Source organism: Vombatus ursinus, unplaced genomic scaffold (assembly GCF_900497805.2).
Source record: "Vombatus ursinus unplaced genomic scaffold, bare-nosed wombat genome assembly UNPS02014786.1, whole genome shotgun sequence".
NCBI classification, from domain to species: Eukaryota; Metazoa; Chordata; class Mammalia; order Diprotodontia; family Vombatidae; genus Vombatus; species Vombatus ursinus.
Genome location: NW_020954564.1, coordinates 25,970,113 through 25,993,436, shown reverse-complemented (window position 1 = coordinate 25,993,436; position 23,324 = coordinate 25,970,113). Strand labels below are relative to the sequence as shown.

The 23,324-nt window shown below is 46.2% G+C and overlaps 1 protein-coding gene across 1 annotated transcript in view; it reads left to right on the top strand.

The window, feature by feature from the left end:
* The first annotated feature begins 3,645 nt into the window (after positions 1–3,645).
* VSTM2B (V-set and transmembrane domain containing 2B) overlaps positions 3,646–23,324 on the top strand; it is a 51,103-nt gene continuing 31,424 nt past the window's right edge. The window contains exons 1-5 of the mRNA XM_027868011.1: positions 3,646–3,826; positions 4,852–5,036; positions 6,504–6,533; positions 8,235–8,844; positions 8,897–8,995. Coding sequence (XP_027723812.1) covers positions 3,754–3,826; positions 4,852–5,036; positions 6,504–6,533; positions 8,235–8,844; positions 8,897–8,995 — 997 coding nt within the window. The 5' untranslated portion in view covers positions 3,646–3,753. The remainder of the gene's footprint in view (positions 3,827–4,851; positions 5,037–6,503; positions 6,534–8,234; positions 8,845–8,896; positions 8,996–23,324) is intronic.

Here is a 23,324-nt window from a genome sequence, read left to right as displayed (position 1 = left end):
ACAAGCACTATGATCAGAATCATAGCAGGTCATTGCCAAAACAGGGTTGGAAGTTCCAGGACTAGACAAAGAGTAACAGTGACATGTAAGCTGACACAAATATACATATAATATCAAGTCTATAAATAAGTGACCACATATGCATTGCCTCTAACATAAATCACGCCTCTTTGAGAGTTGTATGAGACATCTGTCTCTAAGGGAGAGGGAAGGTCAGCCCAAGAGGTTCCCAAGAAACATCAGTGATCAACAACAAAACCGAAGAAAGTCACTGAGAGGAAAGTTCATGTCTTAATTGACAAGAGGATGAAGCAGGCTTCACATGAGGACAGACTAAATTGATTAAGGGACTCCATTCTCCATTCTCCCAAATATTAAAACTTCAGAAGCCCCTTGGAGCTTACATGAGGTAATTTTGGGACAAATAAAAGGAAAAACTATTTGCCACAACAAAGATAAATCTATAAAATTCATTACCAACCCTATTCTCCCCCTTCATGAACATATGAGTGTGCTCTCGAGCACACACACACACACACACACACACACATACACACACACACACACACACACACACTGATGAAAGCTGAAAGGTCCTGGGACTTCCTCATTTTATAAATGAGGAAAATGAGGTCCAGAGATAGAATATTACTTATTCTGAGTCACACAAGTAGTATGTTGGCAGCAAAAGGACCCAAAAACAGTTCTTTCAAATCCAGTGCACTTTGAGAAAAGTCATAGGAATCTATTAAGTTAGATTTATCTGGATCCCTAATCAATGAGGTGGATGTAGAAGGTACCTCACCCATTGTTTCCTCAGTCAGGTCAGAATCAGATTTCTGGGCTAGATGGGTTATAAATCTAATACAGGGTAAAATTTTCTGTTATTACTTGAGAAATTAGAAAATTTGGACTTTCAAAATCCTTGAGCTAGAGACCTTAGAGATGATCTAGTAGTGCCCCCCTTCATTTTATAGATGGGGAAATTTAGGTCCAAAGAAGGAAATGAGTGGCATGGGTCACATAGCTAGTCTTCTTGTCCCGTGGTTAATAGTAAAGCCAAAAACTCTATTATCTTGATTCTCAATTCCTTGCTCTTTCTATGAAAAGTATGTTGTTAGCCAGGGATTCAGTGAAGAGCTTCTAAGGCAACTCATCTGAAGTCTACCAGGTAACATCATCTATTAGAATTTACACTTACCTTCAGCTTTCCCCAAACTTTCTCCAGGTAGGCCAAAGGCCTCTGGCAACTCCTTTAGAGTGATGTTGACTTCCCTTCTAAGAACTTGGTAATGGTGATTCAATATCAAGAAACCACCTAACCAATTCAGTCCAATCCAACAAGGGGTCATTAATACCCTTCATGTGCCAGGATTGCATTGTGCTAGAACTTAAGGATGGGGAGATAAATGGAAAAAAAAAAAAAAAAAAAAACAACCATCCCTGCCCTCAGAATGCTTACATTCTACTGGACTTTTGTGAATTTATTCAACAAACACTTATGAACCATCTGCTGTGCAGAGAATGGGTGACCATAAGCTAGAATGAGCACGTAAAGAAAGAGCATTCTGTGTTGAAGATGGAGAAAAAGAAGGCTCTACACTTTAGGAGTTATTGAGTGCGAAGGAGCCTAGTGTGTTCCTGCTCCCTGATTTCCTCAGAGTCTACAACCTTTTTTTTTACTTAGCAGAGAATGGGAACAGGTGTACTTCTGGCTCCCAAATTCAGTTGTATGGGCCGGGGCTAGTTAGGGGGTTCAAATGTGCGGTCTCCTGAAGGGAGCAGCTGAGGGTGGGGTTCTTGGGGGGAGGGGGAGCGAGGTGAAGACTGAAAACAAGGACAGGGATGGGCCTGGAGGAAGTGACTCCTATTCCTGCTCCTTGGGAACTCCCTCTAGTGCAGCGTGGGCTCAGGGAGCTAAAAAGAGGAAAGGGGTTAAGAGGAAGGAACCAGTGTGGACTCGCAACCCTCCCGGAAATCTCCCCAACCTTGAGTCAACTAGTTTATCTCCACATTGTCCTTGCCATCCTCCTCTTTCGCGACCCCTCCTCTCCTCGCTTTTCCTTTTCCCTCCCTTCCGTTTTCCCCTCCCTCCCTCCAGGCCTCCCCACTTCTCCTGCGCCTCCTCCTCCTCCTCCCATCTCCCACGGTCATAGCTCCCTCTCTCCAACAGAGGCACCTGCTCCGTGCTCACTTCTCGTTGATCCACTGCGGACTTCTGGTGCCCGTTTCGCTCTTCCTGGTCCTGCCTTCTGGTTCCCACCGCCAACCGCCCCCTGCTTCTGGGAGCACCAGCACACCCCCAAGGTCCCAGCGCCTCCTCCCGCCCTCCCCTCCCCCATCTCATAGCTGTCTTTTTCTAACTGGTCTCCTGTTCTCCTAGCCATGGACTGGGGCTTGATCGGTGCTTGGGTCAGCCTGCTTAAGAAACCAAGGTAAGAAGTTGGGAGCTGGGAAGCTGGGGGAAGAGGGAAGGGAGGGGCTGCGGAAGAAAGAGGGGCGCTTCCCCCTAGACGTCACCAGGAATGTCCCGAGGGTGCTAGGGAGAATTTTAAGGCAATTTGGAACGAGGTGTTGGAGAGAAAGTGCCCACCCTGTGGGAAGTGGTCTGCACGACCAAGCGGGTGAGGGCGCGGCGCTGCGCTGCGGGGCGCTTTTGGCGCAATGTGTTAATGGGGTGGGGGCGGTCTAGATCAGGGATGAGGCCCCCAGAAATGAAGCACAAGGCAGGACACCCTCTGGGATGCAGGGGGAGGTCCATTTTTTGCACTGGAGATCTGGAGGCACTGCGCTGGCTGGGGGGAGGGAGGGAAGAAGAGCTTGAGGTGGGGAGGGGTGTGTGTGAAAATCGCGCTCTGGCAGATCTAATCCCGGGCGCAGGTTGTGAAGGGATACCAGAGCCCCAGCAGTGACCACTTTCTCTCCCTCTCCTTTGGCTTTCCCGGACGGGCTATCACCAAAAACGCGTTACGCTTGGACGTCAGATTTCCGTTCTGAGGCTGGGCAGTGTTGGCTGGAGAAGTCACGAAAGAGGCTGGGGGGAGCGGCGGCAGGCAGAAAGCGAGAGGCGAAAAAGACAGAAAGAGGAGAGGAAGAGAAGGAGAAGAGCCCGGCTCTTGAGTGGCACCCTAGTGCCTGTGTTTCTCAGCGCCTGCTGTGGGGTAGCCCAGCGGCCAGAGTTCATAAAGCTGAGCCTGAGACCCCAGCGCTGCTGCCGACTCACCCCGCCTCCTCCCGGCTAGCCCGAGCCGAGAGGCATTGGGGGATGGGTCCTGGCGCGGTGCCCGGGACCCCTGCCTCGCTGGCGGATACTGAATCGCGGATCTTCCGGAGCCTAGTGAAACCCGCTTCCCCATCCGACTAATTCGCTTTGGGGATCGAGCTACAGAAACAGACAGAAGGGCAGACAGGCGGGCGGACAGACGGACCGGCACTGGCAGCGCACCGGCGCGCACACACACCCTCGGGCGACCGGCGCCTCCCATCCTGTGGAATTTATCCTTCCTCCCATCCTAGCGCACCAGCCCCTCCCCCGTGCTTCGCCCTCTCTCCCGCTCTCCCGAAAATAAAACAGAAGGGGTTGATTGGTGGCTTTGGGTGGCGGCAGGGAGGGGAGGACGAAGTCTCCTTCGCCCAAGCTGGACCAGGGTCCGAGCCGGTCGGGGGGCCATGGATTTGGAGATGTCCTAGCCGAGCCCGGCGCCCACATCCGCTTGCCCCCTCGGCCCGCTCTCCAAACTCTCCCCACGTGAAATGGAACAGCGGGGACCGATCAGCGCCCTCCGATACCTGCTGCTGCATGCCCCGCTGCTCCTCATAGCCAACGGTGAGTCCCAAACTTTCCCTGATTCGGCCGTGGGGGAGGAGGCACAGGAGATGGGGAGTCGATGGGCGATTTTGAAGATTTCCCCACCCACCCCTTTCAGAAAGCAAAGATACGGGAGAAATGTGCCTGGGCGCCTAGAGACCAGCCTAGAGACCCCTGTTCAGGGCCAGAGTATTGGGATGTGAATAGGAACTTGACACTGCGAAGGGACGGAGCACTTCGTAAGGTAGCTTTTACATCCCTATATAAAAATAGTGCAAGCGCCGATGGGCTCCATCAACCAATATCTGTCTTCACAGCCGCTCAATCCCTTCAGCTCCCGTTGGTGCTGAGAACAGAATCCAGGAGCTGAGGGTGCCCCGCGCCTTACAGGCTGCCAGGCTCTGTGAGAACAGAGAGGAAGAGATTTCATTCTTGGGGAAGGTTGGGGAGGGGTCTGGCACAGCGTGTGAGGGGCTATAAGGGATTTTCCGCTACTGCTCTGGGGCTGGTAAGTGAGGTGAAACTGAGGTGGGGGGTGAGGGGCGGAACGCAGTTGCGGATAAGGGCAGCAGAGCGGTTTTGCAGAGGAAAGGGGGGGGCAGACATGGCTTCAGTCAAACCTCCGACGGATGCCAACGACCCAAGACGCCTCCCCACCCAATCCTGGCCCCCTCCACAGCTTGCCAGATACTACAAGAGAATAATGACTGTGTCCACGTTTCCCTGCAAAGTGCTCTTTTCTCTAGAGATGCATGACTAAACTTTGCTCCCGGATTCCTTTCCCAGAATGGTGCTGTAATAGAAGCCCAGGGCTACACTGTAAGAGGGAGCCCTGATTTCTTTACCTTCTCTTCTCCCAAAGCTAGCCACCTGAACCTACGCCCGACTTCTCCGAGTATCTTCTGGGAAATGATTAGCTCTGGCCACTGCCGAGATGGGCTGGTTTGGGTTCATCTCGCCCTTTATCCAATTCGAACCCAGATTTCCCAACGGGCCTCAGCTCAGCCAACCCCAATCTGTCACTTCTGTCTTTTCCCTCCCAGCTACATTCACCGAAGTCCCCAAAGATGTGACTGTTAGGGAGGGAGAAGATATTGAGATGCCCTGTGCTTTCCGGGCGAGTGGATCAACCTCCTACTCGCTGGAGATCCAGTGGTGGTATCTTAAAGACCCGCCCCGGGAGCTGGCCCACGAATTAGCGCTCAGTGCCCCTGGCAGCAGAAACAAGGTAAAAGAATTAAGTCCCTTCCACAACCCCCGCGGGGAAAGGGGTGGGGAAAGTAGAAGGGAGGGGGAGGGGACAGATTTACCCTTCACCCCGCTGCTACAGATCCAACAAAGGCCAGAGTAAAATCCCCACTTCTTGTTGTGTGCTGTGTATTGAGAAGGGATGGACACTGTCAGCCGGCCAGTGTGGGATGAGGGAGTCATTTGATGGTAGGAAAGTCGTAACCATCTCCTCCACCCTCCCTGACTCCTTTCCACCACTTCATCCTCCACTGCACTCCCCACCCCCACCCCAAAAAAAGCTTCCTAAGAACAGTATTCAGTCCTTTTCTCTAGCGAATACTAAGTGCAGAGGCCCTGCCCTGCATTTGGGAATGAACCTGAAGCGTCTCTGTTATGGGTTTCCAAGTATCAAAGATAATGATAAGGATGACAGCATTTATATTCTATATATATATTAACATGTGCAAAACATGTTACATCTATTATCACATTTGATCAATGAAAGAATACAGAATCTGCCTAGCTCTGATCCCAACCAAGGGATGGGGCATCAAACTGGAGCAATTCTAAACTGAACCTCTCCCGGACCCAGAATTTTAAGAAGCAGAGGTAGGGCCCACCCTTGAGGCTGAAATCAATCTACCTGCAAAAATGACCAATCTTTTCCCTTACTCACCTTCCACCAGAAGAGACCCACTAAGGCCTTCCACTGGCACATATAATGCCCCTTCCCCCAACCTGGCTTTTTTCCAACCTTCGTGGACTGATTGGAGTCCAGTCCCCTTTGCTCTGAGAGCCTTGTTGGCACCAGTATTGTGGGAATGCTCAACATTCTCCCCAGATACAAGAACCCCCATCCAGCTGATAATCCTTTAATCAGGGAATCCCACCAGTCTATTGGGGGTGAAGAGACAGAAGAAAAATATACAGGTGATCCATCACCATAGTTGCAATTGAGAGTAGACCCAAAAGTAGTTTGTAGTGGCAACCCCCTCCAGTTCCTACTGTGGGGATGCATCTTTTTCCCTGAAGACCTGCTGATTCAGGTTTTTTTGTGTGTATGTACAAACCTGGGGCCTGAGCTGAATGTCCCCTCTTCCTTTTTTCCCACCCCCAAGCCCTAAGGATGCTCTGCATCAATGCTGTTTGAGTTTCTCCTCCATCCCCCCACCCCCCAGCTAGGGTAGCAACTCCCAGTGTATTCCTGCTTGCAAGGGTAGGGACATAGGTACCCTGAAGTCCCATCTGCCCTTAGGAACATGCCACACTGCTCTACCGTGCAGAAGTCCCCATCTACAATCAGCATACACAATTAGATCCTGCCTCAGGCCCCCCAAATCTGAAGTTTGGGAAATTGCTCTGAAGGGAGTGTAACAGCTGGGATGAGGATCTCCTTTAATCTGAGAGATGCTATTCTAAAAACTAGAAGATTGTAGCCTAACATCTCTCCCTCTTTGCATTTTAGGTAACAAATAAGGATGCAACCAAAATCAGCGTAAGTGTAGAGCAACAGCTATGGTCTGTGGGGGACCCCTCTTGGTGGATTTTCTTCCCACAGCTAACATCCTTTCACCTTAGCCTATTTCACCTAATAGAGCAAACTGCTTTCATGCAACTCTTGTAATTTTGCATTTTTCTGCTGCTACCAAGTGTCAAGGCTCCATCTGCTATTATTTGTTCCAGTCAAGTTTCATTTCTTGTAAATCAAGAGAACATGGCATTTGTCTCCACTCCCTGATTTGCTCTCACCTGTAAAAACACTCCATCCCAGATCATGTGCTAAATGCTATCCATTTTGCTAGCCCACTTCTTGGCCTTTATTTTCTCCCAGCAAATGTTAAATCCCTACTATTTGCAACCACTTGTGTGCTCAGATCATTTGCCTCCTTTTTCCCAGAATATCCCCTATCAGTTCTCAGAATTGTCCTCCCTTATGCTGCTAAACAGCTTTTTACCACATCACCTTAGTGTGTTTGTAGCAAACAATACAATGTGATAGTTTTACATTTGGCCAATTTTTGAAGAAATACATGGGACTGAGGGAGGTTATGGATCTGGAATATATTGTTGCAGGGGGAGGAAGGATGGGAGTTAGAAATGGAATTGTAGAGGTGTAATTGTATTGTTTGGAGGTAGTATTCATTGAGTGAAGGGGTAGAAATTTGCTACTGAAGGCTAGAGGAGAGGAATGGTTTGCTTTGTTTGGGGAATATGGAAATTTAGAAAAATAGATTATTTGTGAGTGTTAGAATGTTGGGGGGGCACACTAGCTGTAATATCTGATTTCTCCTTGGGGATTGTGGAGTATTATCAGGAAAGCTTTGAGGTCTTGAGAAGAAACAGTTGCAGTTCTCCTTAGGAGGGAGTTGAGATCATTTTTCTGTGGAACTATATCTAAGAGGTGAAAGGGCCTAGGATCAGACAATCTTGAATTTAGAAAGAGTATTAACTAGTGATAAGGTGAGAGAACAGATATGCAATTTAACCCACGAAAATACACCAGGAAAACTGCAGCCTGCATGCAATGGAAGGCCAATGTGAACAGAGGGGGAGAGGGGCTAATGTAAGAAGAATGGAGGGACTGATTACAGTAGACACAGAGAAGTTAATGAATAGTGGACTGATATTATTCTATGGTCTGGCTGATGTGAGACTGAAGAAGTACTGTAAGAAGACTAAGCAAGACAGGATCTGCAAGGATGCTAACAGGAGAGGGAAATGGGAAAGAGAGGAGTAGATATAAAAGAAATATTCGGAAGGGCAGGGGAGAATAATGTGAAGAGGAGACTTGCAGGAGTCAGGTGACAGAAAGACTAACTACACAAGATGTTGCCCAGGGGCTGTGCAGTAGGGGAGCTATCAGGGCACCAATGAAGGGCAGGGGCACCGAGGAGCTGATACAAATAGGAGATGCCTGGACAAGTGCAGGAGGCATGTGCGAGGGAGATTGGATGGGGATCAGTGAAGGCGGTGGGGGATGGGACGGAGGCCGGAAGCTAGAGCACGGAGTGGGCGCAGGGGGATGTATAAGGATCGGGTCCTGAAGAAAACCCAGTGCGGGGTGGCTGGGTGGGGTCTCGAGGGAGGGGTTGGGGGCTGGTCTTGCGCCAGCTCCCAGAGGTGGCCCATGGGGTCGCGGGCTCCAGGGCGAGGAGGTGGCCGCTAACCCCGGGGCCGCGTGTCGCCTCTCTTGCAGACGGTGCGGGTCCAGGGCAATGACATCTCGCACCGGCTGCGGCTGTCGGCCGTGCGGCGGCAGGACGAAGGCGTGTACGAATGCCGGGTGTCGGACTACAGCGACGACGAGACGCAGGAGCACAAGGCCCAGGCGCTGCTGCGGGTGCTGTCGCGCTTCGCGCCGCCGGACATGCAGGCCGCCGAGGCCGTGTCTCACATCCAGAGCAGCGGCCCACGCCGCCACGGGGCCACCGGCCGGGCCACCTCCGAGCCTGGACGAGACAAGAGGCCCCCGGGAGGAGCCGGGGCCGGGGCCGCCAACGCCGCCTCCGCCCCAGCAGCAGCGGCCGCCGCGGGCGCCGAGAGCGGGGCTGCCGTGGCCTCCGCAGCCAACGCCGCCACCACCACCGCAGCTGCAGCCGCCGCCGCGGCCACAGCCGCCTCCTCGGCCTCGCCACCGCCGGGCAGGGCGGTCATCCTGCGCCAGAGGCACGGCTCTGGTGAGTCTGCCCGACCCCCCGCCGGGCGCTGGCGCGCACGGGCACGGGCATGGTCACAGTCACGGTCATTCAGCCAGTCTAGCTCGGTAGCCGGGGCTGTCAGTTACAGGGCGCGAAGGCGCCTGCGCGGTAGGTGGGAGACAGAGTAGGAAGGGGCCGAGGGGGCGGGACGCTTGAGTAGAACCCCAGCCAGCGTCGGGCAGGTGGGACCGCAGCCACCTGCTCGCAACCCTGGGCAGCCTTGTCAGCGTAGACTCCTCCAGGGGTGCTAGGTGTACCCGTAGATTAACGTCCACACGCACGCACATTCACACTCTCTGCCCCACGCTTATTCGAATATGCTTTTATTCTCGTTTCCACACGTAGGCTTTTACTTACACCCACATTTACACGCCTTCGTCTGCTTTTCTTTGCGTATCTTTGCCTCCCTTTTCCATGTTCCTTTTTTATCCGACGCACTTTTTCTCCTTTACTTACCGTCCTCTGCTCTTTTCTCATTGACCTCTTCCCTCCCTTTGGCTGGTTTTGCAATTTATATTCTTCCTGGTTTTATGTTCTGGTGGTCAGTTAGGAGCCTTCCTTCCCCCGGACAAGCCATCCTGTCTGGGTGGGTGGAGTAGAAGGCCTCTGCGCCTGGTTCCTGCTCCTTTGGGGATTGGAGAAGGTGGGGAGAGGGATTGAGACAACGGGGAATTCAGTATTGTTCTTTGTCGGGGTATCTGGAACTGGGCTGGAAGGGGATTGCTTTCCTGTATGGGTGTTTGGCCTACATCTCCAGGATTCCCTGGTGACGTTCTGTCGGGGGCTTTGCTGCTGTGGACTTAAGGTGATAAGGTCAGAAGAGAGTTATATTAAAGACAAGAGATCTTTGGCACCCAGAGGTAGGAACATTGCTCTGTGCTCAAGAACTGTATTATGCAGGCGCCGAAGAGTGGGGTTGGTTTGCTAAAAACAGACTTTCAAGTTCGGGCCACTATATAGACTAACCCCCCCCCCCCCAAATCTCACTTCCTTTACAGTCTGCCAATTCTACAATTCTGACACTAACCCATTCCTCCCCTATGGGTTTCACATTAGTAAGCTGAAGCAGGGTCGTTTTATTAGTACTTCTTGAGATTATTGGGTTCATTATTATTCAACAGAGAAGCCAGTCTCTGCAGACAAGGAATTTGGTGCTACTGGGTAGGGATAACTAGCCCTTTCCTGCCTGGGCCTGAGTTTCAGTCTCCCTTCTGCCCCTTAATTATAAATCTCTGGTTGATCTAACAATAGTACTGCTCAGATTGCCTGACATTCATTAGATCAGAGCCCTTTGGGTTAAACCTTTAGCTCCTTTGTGGGGGCAGATAGGAAATGCAAGGTTCTCCAAAATGTTCCTCACCCACCACCTGCTGACATGGAAAGAAAGGATGCCTAGGTCTTTTTCAGACTTCCTTGGGCTCTACAGTTCACAACCTTTGTGACCTTGGAAAAGTCACTTTTCCTACTACGGATTTCCTCTGCAAAATGAGGCTGTCTTAGCTTGAATGATCTATGTTTCCTTCGAGCTCTAAGACTTATGATTTAAATCAATTCTGAAATTAAATAATTGCTAATTAATCCCCCCCTCCCCATTCCACTCTGCTACAAAGTTTTGGTTGAAGGTGCAAATGCAAATTTTAACAACAAACAAAAAAGGATGCAATCAGTACCTGTCTGATCCAAACCTATCATCTCTAATTAAAGTTCAAGTGCTTGGTGTTATAAGGCTGAAGCAGGTCCTGGTGATAATGCAAGGGAACCTGTTTGGGAAACCACTTCAAGGCACACAGTTGCCAACAGGGCATTCTAAGTCTTGTTTTCCAGGATGACTGTGCTGAGCCAAGGAATATCCTGGCTCTCAGATACCCTATTTAGAACAAACTTGAGACTCAAACTGTGTCTTTCAAAAGTTCAAATTGTGCTTTCCTATAAAACAAAACAAAACAAAACAATTATGTCTTTTGAACTGCAAAATGAGTATAATGTCTAGTATTAGGCTCTATTTCCCAGGGATTGTTTGAGGCTTTCATTGTCACTACCTTCTTGCCAATCAAACTGAATGCATTTCTTGGTAATTCCTTGGGTCAGGAAAAGATAGGTAAGGCTCCAGCCAAATCTCCACAAGCATCTTTTCCACCTTCCCTTGTATTGGGGTTTCAATGTAATTTGCAGGGCTTTTTTTTTTTTTTTTTTTTAATTTCTCACTGCGTTTACTTAGGCACCTTGGTGGGAAGAACACAGAAATGAAGAAGCTGGTTAGGAGATCTGGGCTCTAGCCCAGCTCTGCCACTGGACTTAGTTGGATCATCTTCAGTAAGTTACTGAACCTTTCTAGCCTCAGGTTCTTCATCTGCAAAATGGAGATAATGATACCTAGTCAACCAATTTTGCCAGGTTGTTGTGAGGATCAAATAAGAGAGAAGGAGAGAAGATGGAAGAAGGGATTTATTAAGCACTTACTGTGTGCCAAGCACTGTTCTAAGGGCTTTACAAATACCTCATTTGATCCTCACAACAACCCAGGGAGTTAGATGCTATCATTAACCCCATTTTACAATGGAGGAAACTGAAGTAGACAAAGGTTAAGTGACTTGCCCAGGGTCACAAAGCTAGTAAGTGTCTAAGATCAAATCTGAGCTAGGGTCTTCCTGATTCCAGGCTTAGTGCCTCCTAGCCCTGTTAGATAGGAAAGTGCTTTGAAAGGGATAGAACACTACACTGACAGGAAGCACAAGAGAGCTTAATTTATCCATTCCTTGCCTCCTGCAGACACTGAGTTTACTCAAGTAGGGGCTTAAGGTCCTTAAGTTTCCCAACCAGTGGTTTCAATCCTTTGATGCATTGTGACATGTCTGATTACTTGGGCCCAATTTTTTGGGGGGGGGAGAGAAGTAATGGCTAAGTAGTTATGTAATGTGGAGGGAGGTGGAGGGAGGGTGATAAAGTTGTGCTTTCAGATGGCTGGATTGGCAGGTGGCTAGATAGAGACTGAACACACTCCCCCCATCTTGCTGTGTCTCAGCAACTTATCATATATATTATAGAACAAACAAAAGGCATGTCTGTTCAATAAGCCTATATAGAACACCTTGTCATGTACCCAGCCCTGGGCTATAGAATTTTCCTTGTACAGAAGAGAAGGGCCATTTGTGGAACTCACAGTCTAGCTGAAGAGACAAGATACATACTTGACAAGTAAAATGATCAGACCCCCTGATAAGATGTCACCAGGTTTTATGTAATGTGGCAGATGAGTCCTACTGGTTCATGATACTGCCTTGAGTTCAGGTAAGACTAGGATGCTTAGGGAGAAAAAAAAAATGGAGATGAGATTTAAATTGGATATTAGTGGATGGATTTAGCCAGGAAGTGATCAAGAAGGAGGAGGAAAGGTTTTCCAAGTATAGTAGGTAAAGGTACAGATGTAGTAATGGATCTAGAATGAGAAGGGTTCAGATTCTGCCTCTCCTGCTCGCTTTCCCTATCACGGCAGGAGTTTCCTCATTTTTAAAATGAGAGATTTGAAGTAGCTGATCTCTAAAGTTCTTTCTAGCTCTCAATATTTTGACCTTCAAGGTATATACTACTTGTGTTCTGGGGACAAAGAAGACATCAGGTTGTAAAAGCAGAAGGTTTGTCTTGAGGAGTAGCGGGAGATAAAGACAGAGAGGTCTGTTGGGGCCAGGTTGTAGAAGAGTTTGTTTTTTTTTGTTTTTGTGTTTTTTGTTTGGCTAGGCAATGGGGTTAAGTGACGTGCCCAGGGCCACACAGCTAGTGAGTGTTATGTATCTAAGGCCGGATTTGAACTCAGGTCCTCCTGAATCTAGGGCTGGTGCTCTATCCACTGCACCACCTAGCTGCCCCACATAGAAGGCTTTGGATGCCAAGTGAAGGGGTTTGTGCTTTTTGCTATGACCTTTGAGAAACTACGAAAGGATTTGAGCCCAGGAGTGATATAATAAAAGTGATGTTTTAGAAAGATTAAATTGGCAGAAGTTGAGAAACAATGCGTAATAAGGCCAAGGACACTGGTTTTGTTTCTGCCTAGACTGGTTAGATTATCAACATTTACCCTGCCCCTAACTAACCCTCCCTGAAATAACTGACACTGGTCATAAAGGGGATGGGGGAAGAGTATACAGCTGTCTTAATGTACCCCATCCCCATTGCTAGAAGCACAACTCAGGGTCCACATCCCACTGATGGTAGAATGGAGTACCTTCTTCATATTTGAAATGCAGCAGGTTATTATGAACTATCCAAAAAATGTATTGGTGAAATTGAAAACAATTGACCCTGATGTCAATGGGCATAGCACCATCCAGACTGAATGGCCTGACTCCTAAGAGACTGCTCCCAGGACAGCTGCTTAAATGTCTTGGTGAGGGCAGGATCCTCAGGATGAGCCTAGTTAGTGGTTGTCTTTTCCAATGTACTCCTGCACCAACGATCAGGGAAGTGTGCCAGGGCCATTCCCAACCTGGCCTTGGAATCATTGTCTATAGAATTCATGTCATTGGGCCCAGAGTCAAAGGCAACAGCCAACCAGGTAGTCCCTAGCAATGAGATGTGTCTGTAAGGTCTTCCCCAAAGGCTCATAGCCAGTGCTCTTCCTTAGCTTCTCCAACTCAGTGATGACTGATGTAGACCGATATGAAGAGAAACCATGTCTGCTGTCTCTCCTGAGGAGCTACAGTAGGGTATGCATTTAGTACTGGGTTTGAATCTTGTGTCTGCCACTTACTACTTGCGTGTCCTAGGCAAATCTCTTCTCTCTGGGCTTTCCTCATGTGTAAAATGAGGAGTTGGGCTAGAGGATTTGTAAGGTCTCTTCCACCTCTGAAATCCTGTTTTCTAAGATGAGAAATTCTACTTATAATTGTTATTTCACGATCTACTCCTGCCATAGGCTGCCTATGAATTCAAGTCAAGTTAAGTCAGCAAGCATTTATTAAGCACTTACTATGTGTCAGGTGCACTGCTAAGTGCTGGTAATATAAATAAAAGCAGAAAGAAAGGCAATCCTTGCCCTTAAGGAATTTACATTCTAATGGATGAAGACTATGCACAGAAGGAAGCTGAAAATAGGAAAGGAGATGGAGAAATGAAGGTACCAGGCTTGGGGGCATGGTAGAGAGATTCCGGAGAGTGAAGAGCAGTCTGAGAAGGAATAAAGACATAGTTGACCTGGGCATCCTCCTTAAAATACAGGTTCTGAGAGAACTAGCCAATCAGAGAGAAAGGCTGCAAGGGCAGAGATTACTTACAATGTGAGTAGTCCAGGGGTGGAGTGAGCTTCCAGGGAGAAAGAAGTTCTGAAGAAATGAGTCAGGGGTGCACCCTGGAGAGGAATGAAGGTATTGTTAGCTACGGCTTCCTCCTTAAAACCTAGAGTCAAGAAGGAACCAGATAATTAAAGGGAAAGGCCACAGGGTACTGGAGGTACCAGTACTTCCAATGTGAGTAGTCAAGGAGTAGAAGGTTTCTATATCATGGTACAGAAAGTTCTGTGGAGATGAATCAGGAGGGTAGCCTGGAGAGGAATAAATTTTTGGAAAGTGGAATTCAGTTCATTTCAGTAAACAAGCATCTACTACGTGAAATATACTCTACTAGTTGCTTGAGTACAAAGACAAAAATGAAACAGTTCCTGTCCTGGGAGAGCTTATATTCTACTGGGAGTTACATGTGCAGAGATGCATAAATTTAAGGTAATTTGAGGTAGAAAGAGAGAGAGAGTATTAATAACAGAAAGTTAGGGAATGTTTCATAAAAGAGGTGGTACTTGCTCTGAGCTTTGAAGGAAGATAAGAATTCTGAGAGATGGAAAGGGTGCCTTCCAGGCATTGGGAATGGCCTGAGAGATCACGTAAAAGTAGGACTCCAAATGTAGAGTTCATGGAAAAGACAGAAATCATTTTGGCTGGAATAGAGAATGTGTCAAGGGGATGTGGTGTGAAGTCTGGAAAGGTAGGTGGCAGCCAGATTGTAGATGGCCTTTGAGGTCATGCTGAGCAATTTTGGTTTTGTCCTGGAGGAGACAGGGAGACTGTGGGAGTGAGGTTCCTATCCTATATCATGTCCTCAACAGAAATAAGGAAGGTTTTTGAGGAGGTAAGTGACATGATTGGGCCTTAAATGATGGTTTTAGCCACTGTGTGTAGGATGGAATTGGAGAAAGGAGAGATTAAAGCAGGAAGTTCAAGCAGGCCAAGGAAAGAGGTGATCAGTACTTAGCCTGGGATGGTAGCTTTTGTGAATGGGGAGAAAGGGATATTTTGAAGGAATATTATGAAGCTTCAGTTAAGCAAAACTTGGCTACAATTCTGTTTAAAGAGTGATGGAGAGAAGAGACAAGGATGACTGAGGTTCCAAACCTGGGTGACTGAGAAGATGCTCTCTATAGAAATAAGGAAGCCTACAAAAGGAGGTTTGTGTAGGGGGGAAAGAGTTGAGGTTGTTTTTGTTTGTTTGGGGTTTTTTGCACATCTTGATTTTGAGATGTTGTTGGGGCATACAGAGGGAGATGGCAGTTGCTGGTGCAGGACTGGAGCTCAGGAGACATCCAAGGACTGAGGCCGCTGCTCCAGTCGTACATTTCCTGTTAGTTAAGTGTTCCCTGTGTATACAACTGACCTTCACAACCTCTTCTCGGTGCCCTCAGCAGAATCTCTCTATCAATAACATTAGACCCCAGTTACAATCAGATGGAGACCTCAATTAGAAAGAGATTTGCTAAGCATTTTCACTATTAGTGACTGCCCATTTCCACTAGTTACAGAGCATAAAGTCTGAGAAACTGAAATTATTCTAGTTCTCGGGATTCCCTTGGGTTCCTTCAAGCCCTGTACCCCCTCACTTCCATTACTAGATGGATAGAAGTTATAAGGAAGAAGAGTTTGGGCTCATTTTGAGGAAGACCTTACTATCCAAGAATGGAATAGGCTCCCTCGATAGGGAGTGAACTTACCATCGCCAGAAGTATTCAAGCAGGGATGCAATAGAAAAGATTAATTAAGTGGAAAGTTGTACTAGATAACCTCTAAATTACCTTTTGATATGAAGATATTTGAAATACTGTGATTTCTGTGTCTGTATCTTCACAAATGGCTGTGCTGGGTCAACTCATCTCTAGGTACGACCAGCTGTTGTTGTTGGTCCTTCTTTCTCAAAGAGGACCAAGGACATTATGAGGGTGATGTCTTGACTTGTGTGTGAATTGGATTTAAGCGTGGCCAGCTGTAGCCATTCTGAGAATGGTCCTGATATTATAGAAATTGTTAAGGAGGATCTTTAGACTGGGACAGTGGCTCAGACTGAGACCTCAGACGATGGCTGTACAGGACAAGCTCAAGGAAGATTTACACTGCCCCTCCCCGACCTCTTCCTCCAGAGGAGAAATTCAGGCCAAGAGAGACAAGGAAAAACCGAGAGGGGCAGGAGATTGGACTGTTGCACACAGCTTTCAGCTACTGTACTAACTTTCTGTTGAGAGCTCCTTCCCTGGGCAACCAGCCAGGGTCAAAGCACTCCACAACCCAGTAGCTATAGATACACAGTGTTCAGGGTTCTCAAGGACTGATGAGAACACAACCCCCAAACACACAAGCACAAGCACACACACACACACACACACACACACACACACACCATGATCCTCTGTGGCCTAAGCGAGATACTATGGTAAAGCAGGCAGGAGAAAGGAACAGAGGTTGACAGAATTTTTGTCTCACAAATTCAGCATCAGCCAGGCAAGAAAGCATTTTCTGTGCCTCATGTGGGCCCTGCTTAGCCAAAAACATATTTGCACTAAAAATTTATGTGCAAACACTCATGTGCTTCATGTCTCATTTACCAAAAGACATTGCAATATCTGCACTTAAAAATACAAACCAAGGACTGTATTAGGAAATTGGTAAAGGTTTTACAATGGAGGATCAGAAATCTCCTCTCTGTTGTTTTAAAATGTGATATAGGACTTGCATGACTATTTTTTTTTGAAGTGTATCTGTTGTTTGTAATCTGGTTTGTTTGGTTTTGTTTTGTTTTGTTTTGTTTTTAAGGAAATACACAGAATTCCTTTCCAGCAGACTTAGCTACCTGAGGAAAGCACTGTGACATGAAGTGTGGGCTCAAAGAATACAATGTGTAGTTCAGTTACTCTTTTTGTTGGCTAGTGGTTTCCCTCCATATGGATCCTGGAAAGAAATCCACAGTGTATGAGCTTCTGATCATCTTTAGATCAATAGCATGAGGGACTAAAGAACCACATTCTGTCAATGGAATACTATGAAACTGGGAGTTCAGCTGGAGAATTATATAACTTCAATTAATAATGGGAAAATGACAGCCAAGACCATGACTGTGATAGATTTAGATAGTTACTGTTTGCCTGCCATGAAGGTGGGTTGACTGTGTGTTGCCATGGGAGCTATAAACAGCTTGGAGAGAAAATGGTGGGCAAGGTGAAGGCTCACTTCAGTGGGCAGAATGCCCAGTGGTGATGCCATGGCTACTGGGGAAGGTGCCAAGGCAATATACAAAAATCATCATAGGACCTTGTCCTTCGCTGGTAGCCCAATTCAGAGGACTGAAAGTGTGGGATGTGGAAAACTTCAGGGAAGATCAACTTCAGCCATACTGACAGAATGGGAAAAAGAATATCAAAAATATCCAGGCTGTTTGAACAGCTATTGTATGGGCACAAAGCTTCCCCCAGATGCCTAGTCAGCTTAGGTTTCTGTAACTGCTCTTGCTCTACACTCATATCATAGATAGCCCAGAGGTATGTGTTGAACATTTTAGAGATCAAAATCTTTATTTTTTTTAAACTGGGTCTCCCTATCTCACCTAGTCTGTAAGTTTAGTGGCCTCTCATGGGCCCAATCCCATCGCTGATCAGCACAGAAGTTTCAGCTTGTTCCATTTCCAACATGGGCTGGTTCATCCCTCCTTAAAGCAATTTAATGGCCCCCCAACTCCCACGGTTTCACCATCATGGTGCCAGACTTAGTGTGGACACCCCATCAACTTTAGCCCTACTAGAACTCAAAACTCCTGAACTCAAGTGATCTTCTAGCCTCAGTCTCATTTCTAGAGGGATTCTAGAAATAGACACCATGCCCAGCCTGAAATCTACTTCTTAAAAAAATCCCTATACTTTCATTAGAGTTCTGATGACATTTTGGCTCAAAGATATGGAAAGAAAAACCTGATGACCAAGATATCCTAGAGACAAGATACTGAAAAATTCCACAGAGGAAATTCAAGGATAGATGCAGAAGAGAACTCTCCAACAAGCTCAGCCATGCTCATTTCATTATCATTGGACAGTGGCATTGTGGCATGTGAGGCATTTATTCTAATGGGAATATTCATTCACTCAGCACAAATTTATTAAGGACCTGCCACCTGCAAGATGCCATGTTGGCACTGGAGACATCAAGATGAATAAGACACAGTCCTAGCCCTAATGAAGCTGCTAATCTAGGGGGTGAGGTAAGGCATGGATGCAAAGAAAATCAAGGCAAAATGGGATAAATGCCACTAAGGAAGTCTGAATAACACACTCTAGGGGGGTTTTGTTAGCTGTGGAAGCCATTACTCACTGGGCTAATCGTGGAAGCCTGCATGAAGGATCAACATTTGAGCTGGATCTTGAAGGATGGGTGAATAGAATTCATTTTGAGGAGAGTCTTGTTAGCTGAGATCTACCTAGAGGCTGTCCTAGAGTTTCCCCTCTAGGATGACGATGATGATAATGATAAGGAGAAGAAAGAGGAGGAGGAGGAGGAGGAAGAAAAGAAGAAGAAGAAGAAGTAATGTGGCAGTATTGGTAGTAGTAGTGATAATGATAGTGGTAGTAGTAGTGGTAATGGCGGTAGTGGTGATAGTACTAGAAGTAGTAGTGGTAGAAGTGGTGGTAGTAGTGGTGGCAGCGGTAGTAGTAGTATTGGTAGTAGTAATAGTGGTAGTAGTCATAATAGTAGCAGTAGTGATAGTAGTGGTGGTGGTGGTAGTGGTAGTGGCAGTAATAGTAGTAGTAGTAGTAGTAGTAGCAGCAGCAGCAGCAGTAGTAGTAGTAGTAATTATTGCCAATCATAACAAGCATTTCTATAGACCAGTAAAGTTTGTAGTGTGCATATAGTATGTCATTTAAGCCTCATTACAACCTTGTAAAGTAGACACTGAAGTATTATTCTTCTCATTTTACCGAAAAAGAAACTAAGATTCAGAGAAGTTGTGACTCCCTCAAGGTCACACAGCTATTAATTGTCAGAAGCTGAATTTGAACCAATGTCTTCCTCACTCCAAGCCCAATACTCCACTATATCACATTGCCTCTCAAGGAGACCTGCGTAATAAACTCTTGCCAATCCTCTTGTGCAAACTCTTTTTATATCCCTCCTTTTTTTAAAAAAAAGTATATTTGGGGTTTCTAATCAAATAGCTGCTAGTTGAAGTCACTGGGCAGTTGATCTGGTCACTACCTATTTACTATCACTGTCATAAAATTCCAAGAATTTTATCAAAATAGCTAGCTCTATGGGAGAATATGATATGAGGAATATACTGGTTTTACCTTTCTTTGGCATTTAGCCATCTAACTGCAACCTATCTTTCGGGACTGATTACTCATTACTCCTCCTCATACACTCTACACTCCAAGCAAACTGGACTCCTTGCTGTTCCCCATATACATTCAATTCCCTCCTCTGCCGCCATGTCTTTGCTCAGGGCTAGTATTCTCTCCCTCCTAACCTCTGTCCCCTGAAACCCCTGGCTCTCTTTAGGGTTCAGCTTAAGTATCATCTCCTTGAAGAGATTTTTTCTGATTCCCTCATTTGTTAATACCTCCTCCAATAACTGTGTATTTTTTTTTTGTATATATCAAGTAACTGCTTAACTGAAAACACATGGCAACCTTCTAGTAGAATGTAAGCTCCTTTAGGGCAGGAACTGTGGGGCTCTTTTGTATTTGTATCTCCAGTGACAAGGCAGTGCCAGACACTTAGTAGGCACTTAATAAATACTTGTGGATTGATTGATTTTTATCTGGTCCTTCCAATGCATTTACTTCTCCCCTCTCATCCTCCTAACTACCATGGAAGGAGTACAATCTCCACCCTGCTTTGGAGGGAGGAACTCATCCAGACCCTATTCCTCCTACAGCAGTCAGCTCCCACAGCCCACAAAAGTGAAGGAGATATGCTCCAAGTTCCTTCTTGACTATCTTTAAACCGAGCCCGCCAAAGGAACATCTCATCAAATACGCACAACCTGCACTTTCCAAGCTCAATATATTAAGGATTCTCCAGGCATAAGTAGGGATAAATGAGGCCAAGTGCTTTTTGTAATATGATATTGATTAGTCCAGCCTATGTGTGGACAGTGGCAAGGACTTGGCTTGTAGTCTCCACCTTGTGTTTTCTGGGGGATGCCAGTCCTTAGAGGATGATAGTTTCATGGCATAGAATTGGTTGGTTCTCTTTTTGTCCTTGTTAGGCATCACAAAAAAACACAGTAAAAGCTACTGACAAACTGTAACCAGACTAGAAAAGCCAAGGATAAAGACAGCATGGAAGAGATGATATGCAAATGGGTCTACCTTCACCTGGAACTTAGGATCCATAACTTCATTATGAAGGATAATGTAAACAGCCTTCCTGGGCCCTGGTGCTTCTGGTGAAATCTGTGGTCTTGTCACTGTCAAGATGGAGTCCCACAGGGAAAGGAGATGTGCCAGAAATACCAAGATGTGTTAAGTTGGGCTGCCTTTTCTTCAGTGTCAGACACACCATCAAGTCACAAGGAGTTTGCAAAAGACAAAACAGGCATGATGATGCTTAAGAAAGAGAGAATGCTACCAGCGCCTACTACTGACCAAAGTGATTAGATTTCACTTCCTCAAATTCCCCAAGATGAAGACCAAGAAACTGTGGTTCCATTGCCTTTTAATCCAGCCTGATATCACAGGTGGATAAGGTTTCTGGAGAATGCTATGAGTTCAGCTTCGACCATAATTATTACCAGAGCTGAAAAATTGATGCTACTTTGGATATACATAGCTTCAGAGGGGCTGGCACATACTGTCTTTAGACAGCACAAAACAAGGTTGAGGAGGTGAAAGAAGACAGAAGTATATTGTAGGAGACATTTTTCAATATCAGTATACCTTCAGCCATGTTCACCAACTCATTCTTGAGTTCAAAAGTGATCTTTCTAAGATCAAGATCTGCTCCTTCAAGTTCAAAAGAGCACCTGGTCAGAGATCTATTCATTCACTTGTTCATTCACTCATTCATTCTTTCTTTCAACAAGCAAGCATCTACTGTGTGCTAGACACTGAGAATACAAAAATGAAACAAAATAGTGTGTCCTCAAGAAGCTTACATTCTTGGGGGCGGGGGGTGTGGAGGGAAGAGAGATCCCAAGAGTCCAGTGCACAGTATGAGGCCTGAACTTAATTGAGAAGTGCCCAAAACTATCGACTATTACATTGACTCTTTCAGTAGATTTTTAGGGAAGGGTACACTGCAAATGTCTAGGAAATAAGAATAAATGCAAAAACTCATGTCTCACATTCTAGCCTCCTTGCTACAAGTTAAATGAGCAGGATTTTATGCTTAGAGCTGGAGGGAAGACAAAGATGAATAAAGCATGAGTCCTTCTTACACTTTAATTGGCAAGGCAAGGCATTTGTTCGAAGTTATGTTATAGTACATGAAGGCGCAAGGGATAGAGAGCCAGCCTCAAAGGAAGGAAGACCTGGATTCAAGTCCTACTTTTGACACATATTGACTTTGTGACTCAGTTGAGTTATTTAACTTCCAGGACCCCCAAACAACTCTCTAAAATTGCAAGTTGAAGGGGCAGCTAGGTGGCGCAGTGGATAGAGTACCGGCCCTGAAGTCAGGAGGACCTGAGTTCAAATCCAGCCTCAGACCAGACACTTGACACTAGCTGTGTGACCACGGGCAAGTCACTTAACCCCAATTGCCTAAAACAACAACAACAACAACAACAATAAAAAATTGTAAGTTGAAGAACAGATGTTCCAGTCTGAATTGGTAGAGGGAATTTCCTCACTGGGAATTTCCCATACCAATGAAATCAAAGGTCCAATCCAAAGGTAGGCAGATGATAGAGATAGATAGATAGATAGACAGACAGACAGACAGACAGACAGACCATTAGTTCCATGGACATGTTTTCAATGTGACTATCAGCTCACTCTGTATCCGGTGCTATTTCCAGTATGCTATGATCAAAGCAGAGGTTCTCTTGGTACTTTCCTTTGTACTGTGCCCATTGGTAGTGAGGGTGAGTGGCATAGAGAAGGGGGAGAGATCCATTTCATCTTTGTCTTCTCAAAGATTAATCACATAAGTTGGGATGGTGGTATTCCTACTCCCCATAGGAAATTCAGAGTGCTAATTTTATACCACATCTTCATTAGAGGCTTTAATTGTGCTTTGACACGGCTGTGACGGCTGCAGCAGGATTTATCCTGCTATTTACTGTTGCAGTTTTTTCCCCCAACAACATTAAATCCCGACAATTGTGTGCTTCTATTCTGGGTGCCTAGATTGGGTGCAGATGGGAAAAGAAGGGCTGCCAGAAAAGCTGCCTGACTTGTCACAACAGTTAGCCAACGAGTGGTTCTGTTTTGTTTTGTTTGGGGTTTTTGTGTGTGCGTGTGTGCATTGCAGGGCTGTTATCTGCAGGGAAGCAATTGTCCTAGCTGGAAAGAAGAGCCGTTTGGCAGGAAAGGGACCTGTACTCTGTGGAGAGGCTGGTGTGTTTCTAGTACACAGGACAATTGTGTCACTGTGGGAAAAAGGACTTGTAGGAATGAAACTGAGTTAGAGTCAAGTGGCTAAAATGTCATCTTGGGGCAGGATGATGTTTTGCAAGCTCTGGTGAAAGGAAACAGCACCAACCAACATCTTAAAAAAACAGACCTGGACATAGCTATTCCTGCAAGTGCAGAAATAAATTAAAGGAGATAAGGAAAAGATGAACCACACTCATAGGATCCTTAAGTTCTGAATCCCAAGTGAGCAGAATTTGAGACAAACCTTTATAAATGGAAATGGGAAATAACTTGATCTACCCCAGGAGGGCCATGGGTCTTTCTGAGAGATGGGAGGGGACCTCTTTACAACCAACCAATATTTATTAGAAGTAGTGTGGTGGTGTAGCTCAAGAGCTGGATTGGAATTCAATTTGAATTCGATTCAAACAAGAGCAGGAAACTTGAATTTGAATCCTACCGTAGGTGATCGTGGGCAAGCCTCTAAGCCCCTCAGAGTCTCAGATTTCTGAGTGTATTATTACACCCAGTTTTATAACCTGGGCAGAATAATACTTGCACTATCTGCCTCAGTGGATTGATGTGAGGCGACATATTGCAAACCTCAAAGTGTTATATAAATGTGATTTGTTATCATTTATTAAGGACCTACTATGTGCCCTGTGCTTAGCACAGTACCTGTGTACCAATTCAATAAATGTTTATTGAATAAATAAATAAGTAGTACCTGTGTACCAATTCAATAAATGTTTATTGAATAAATAAATAAATA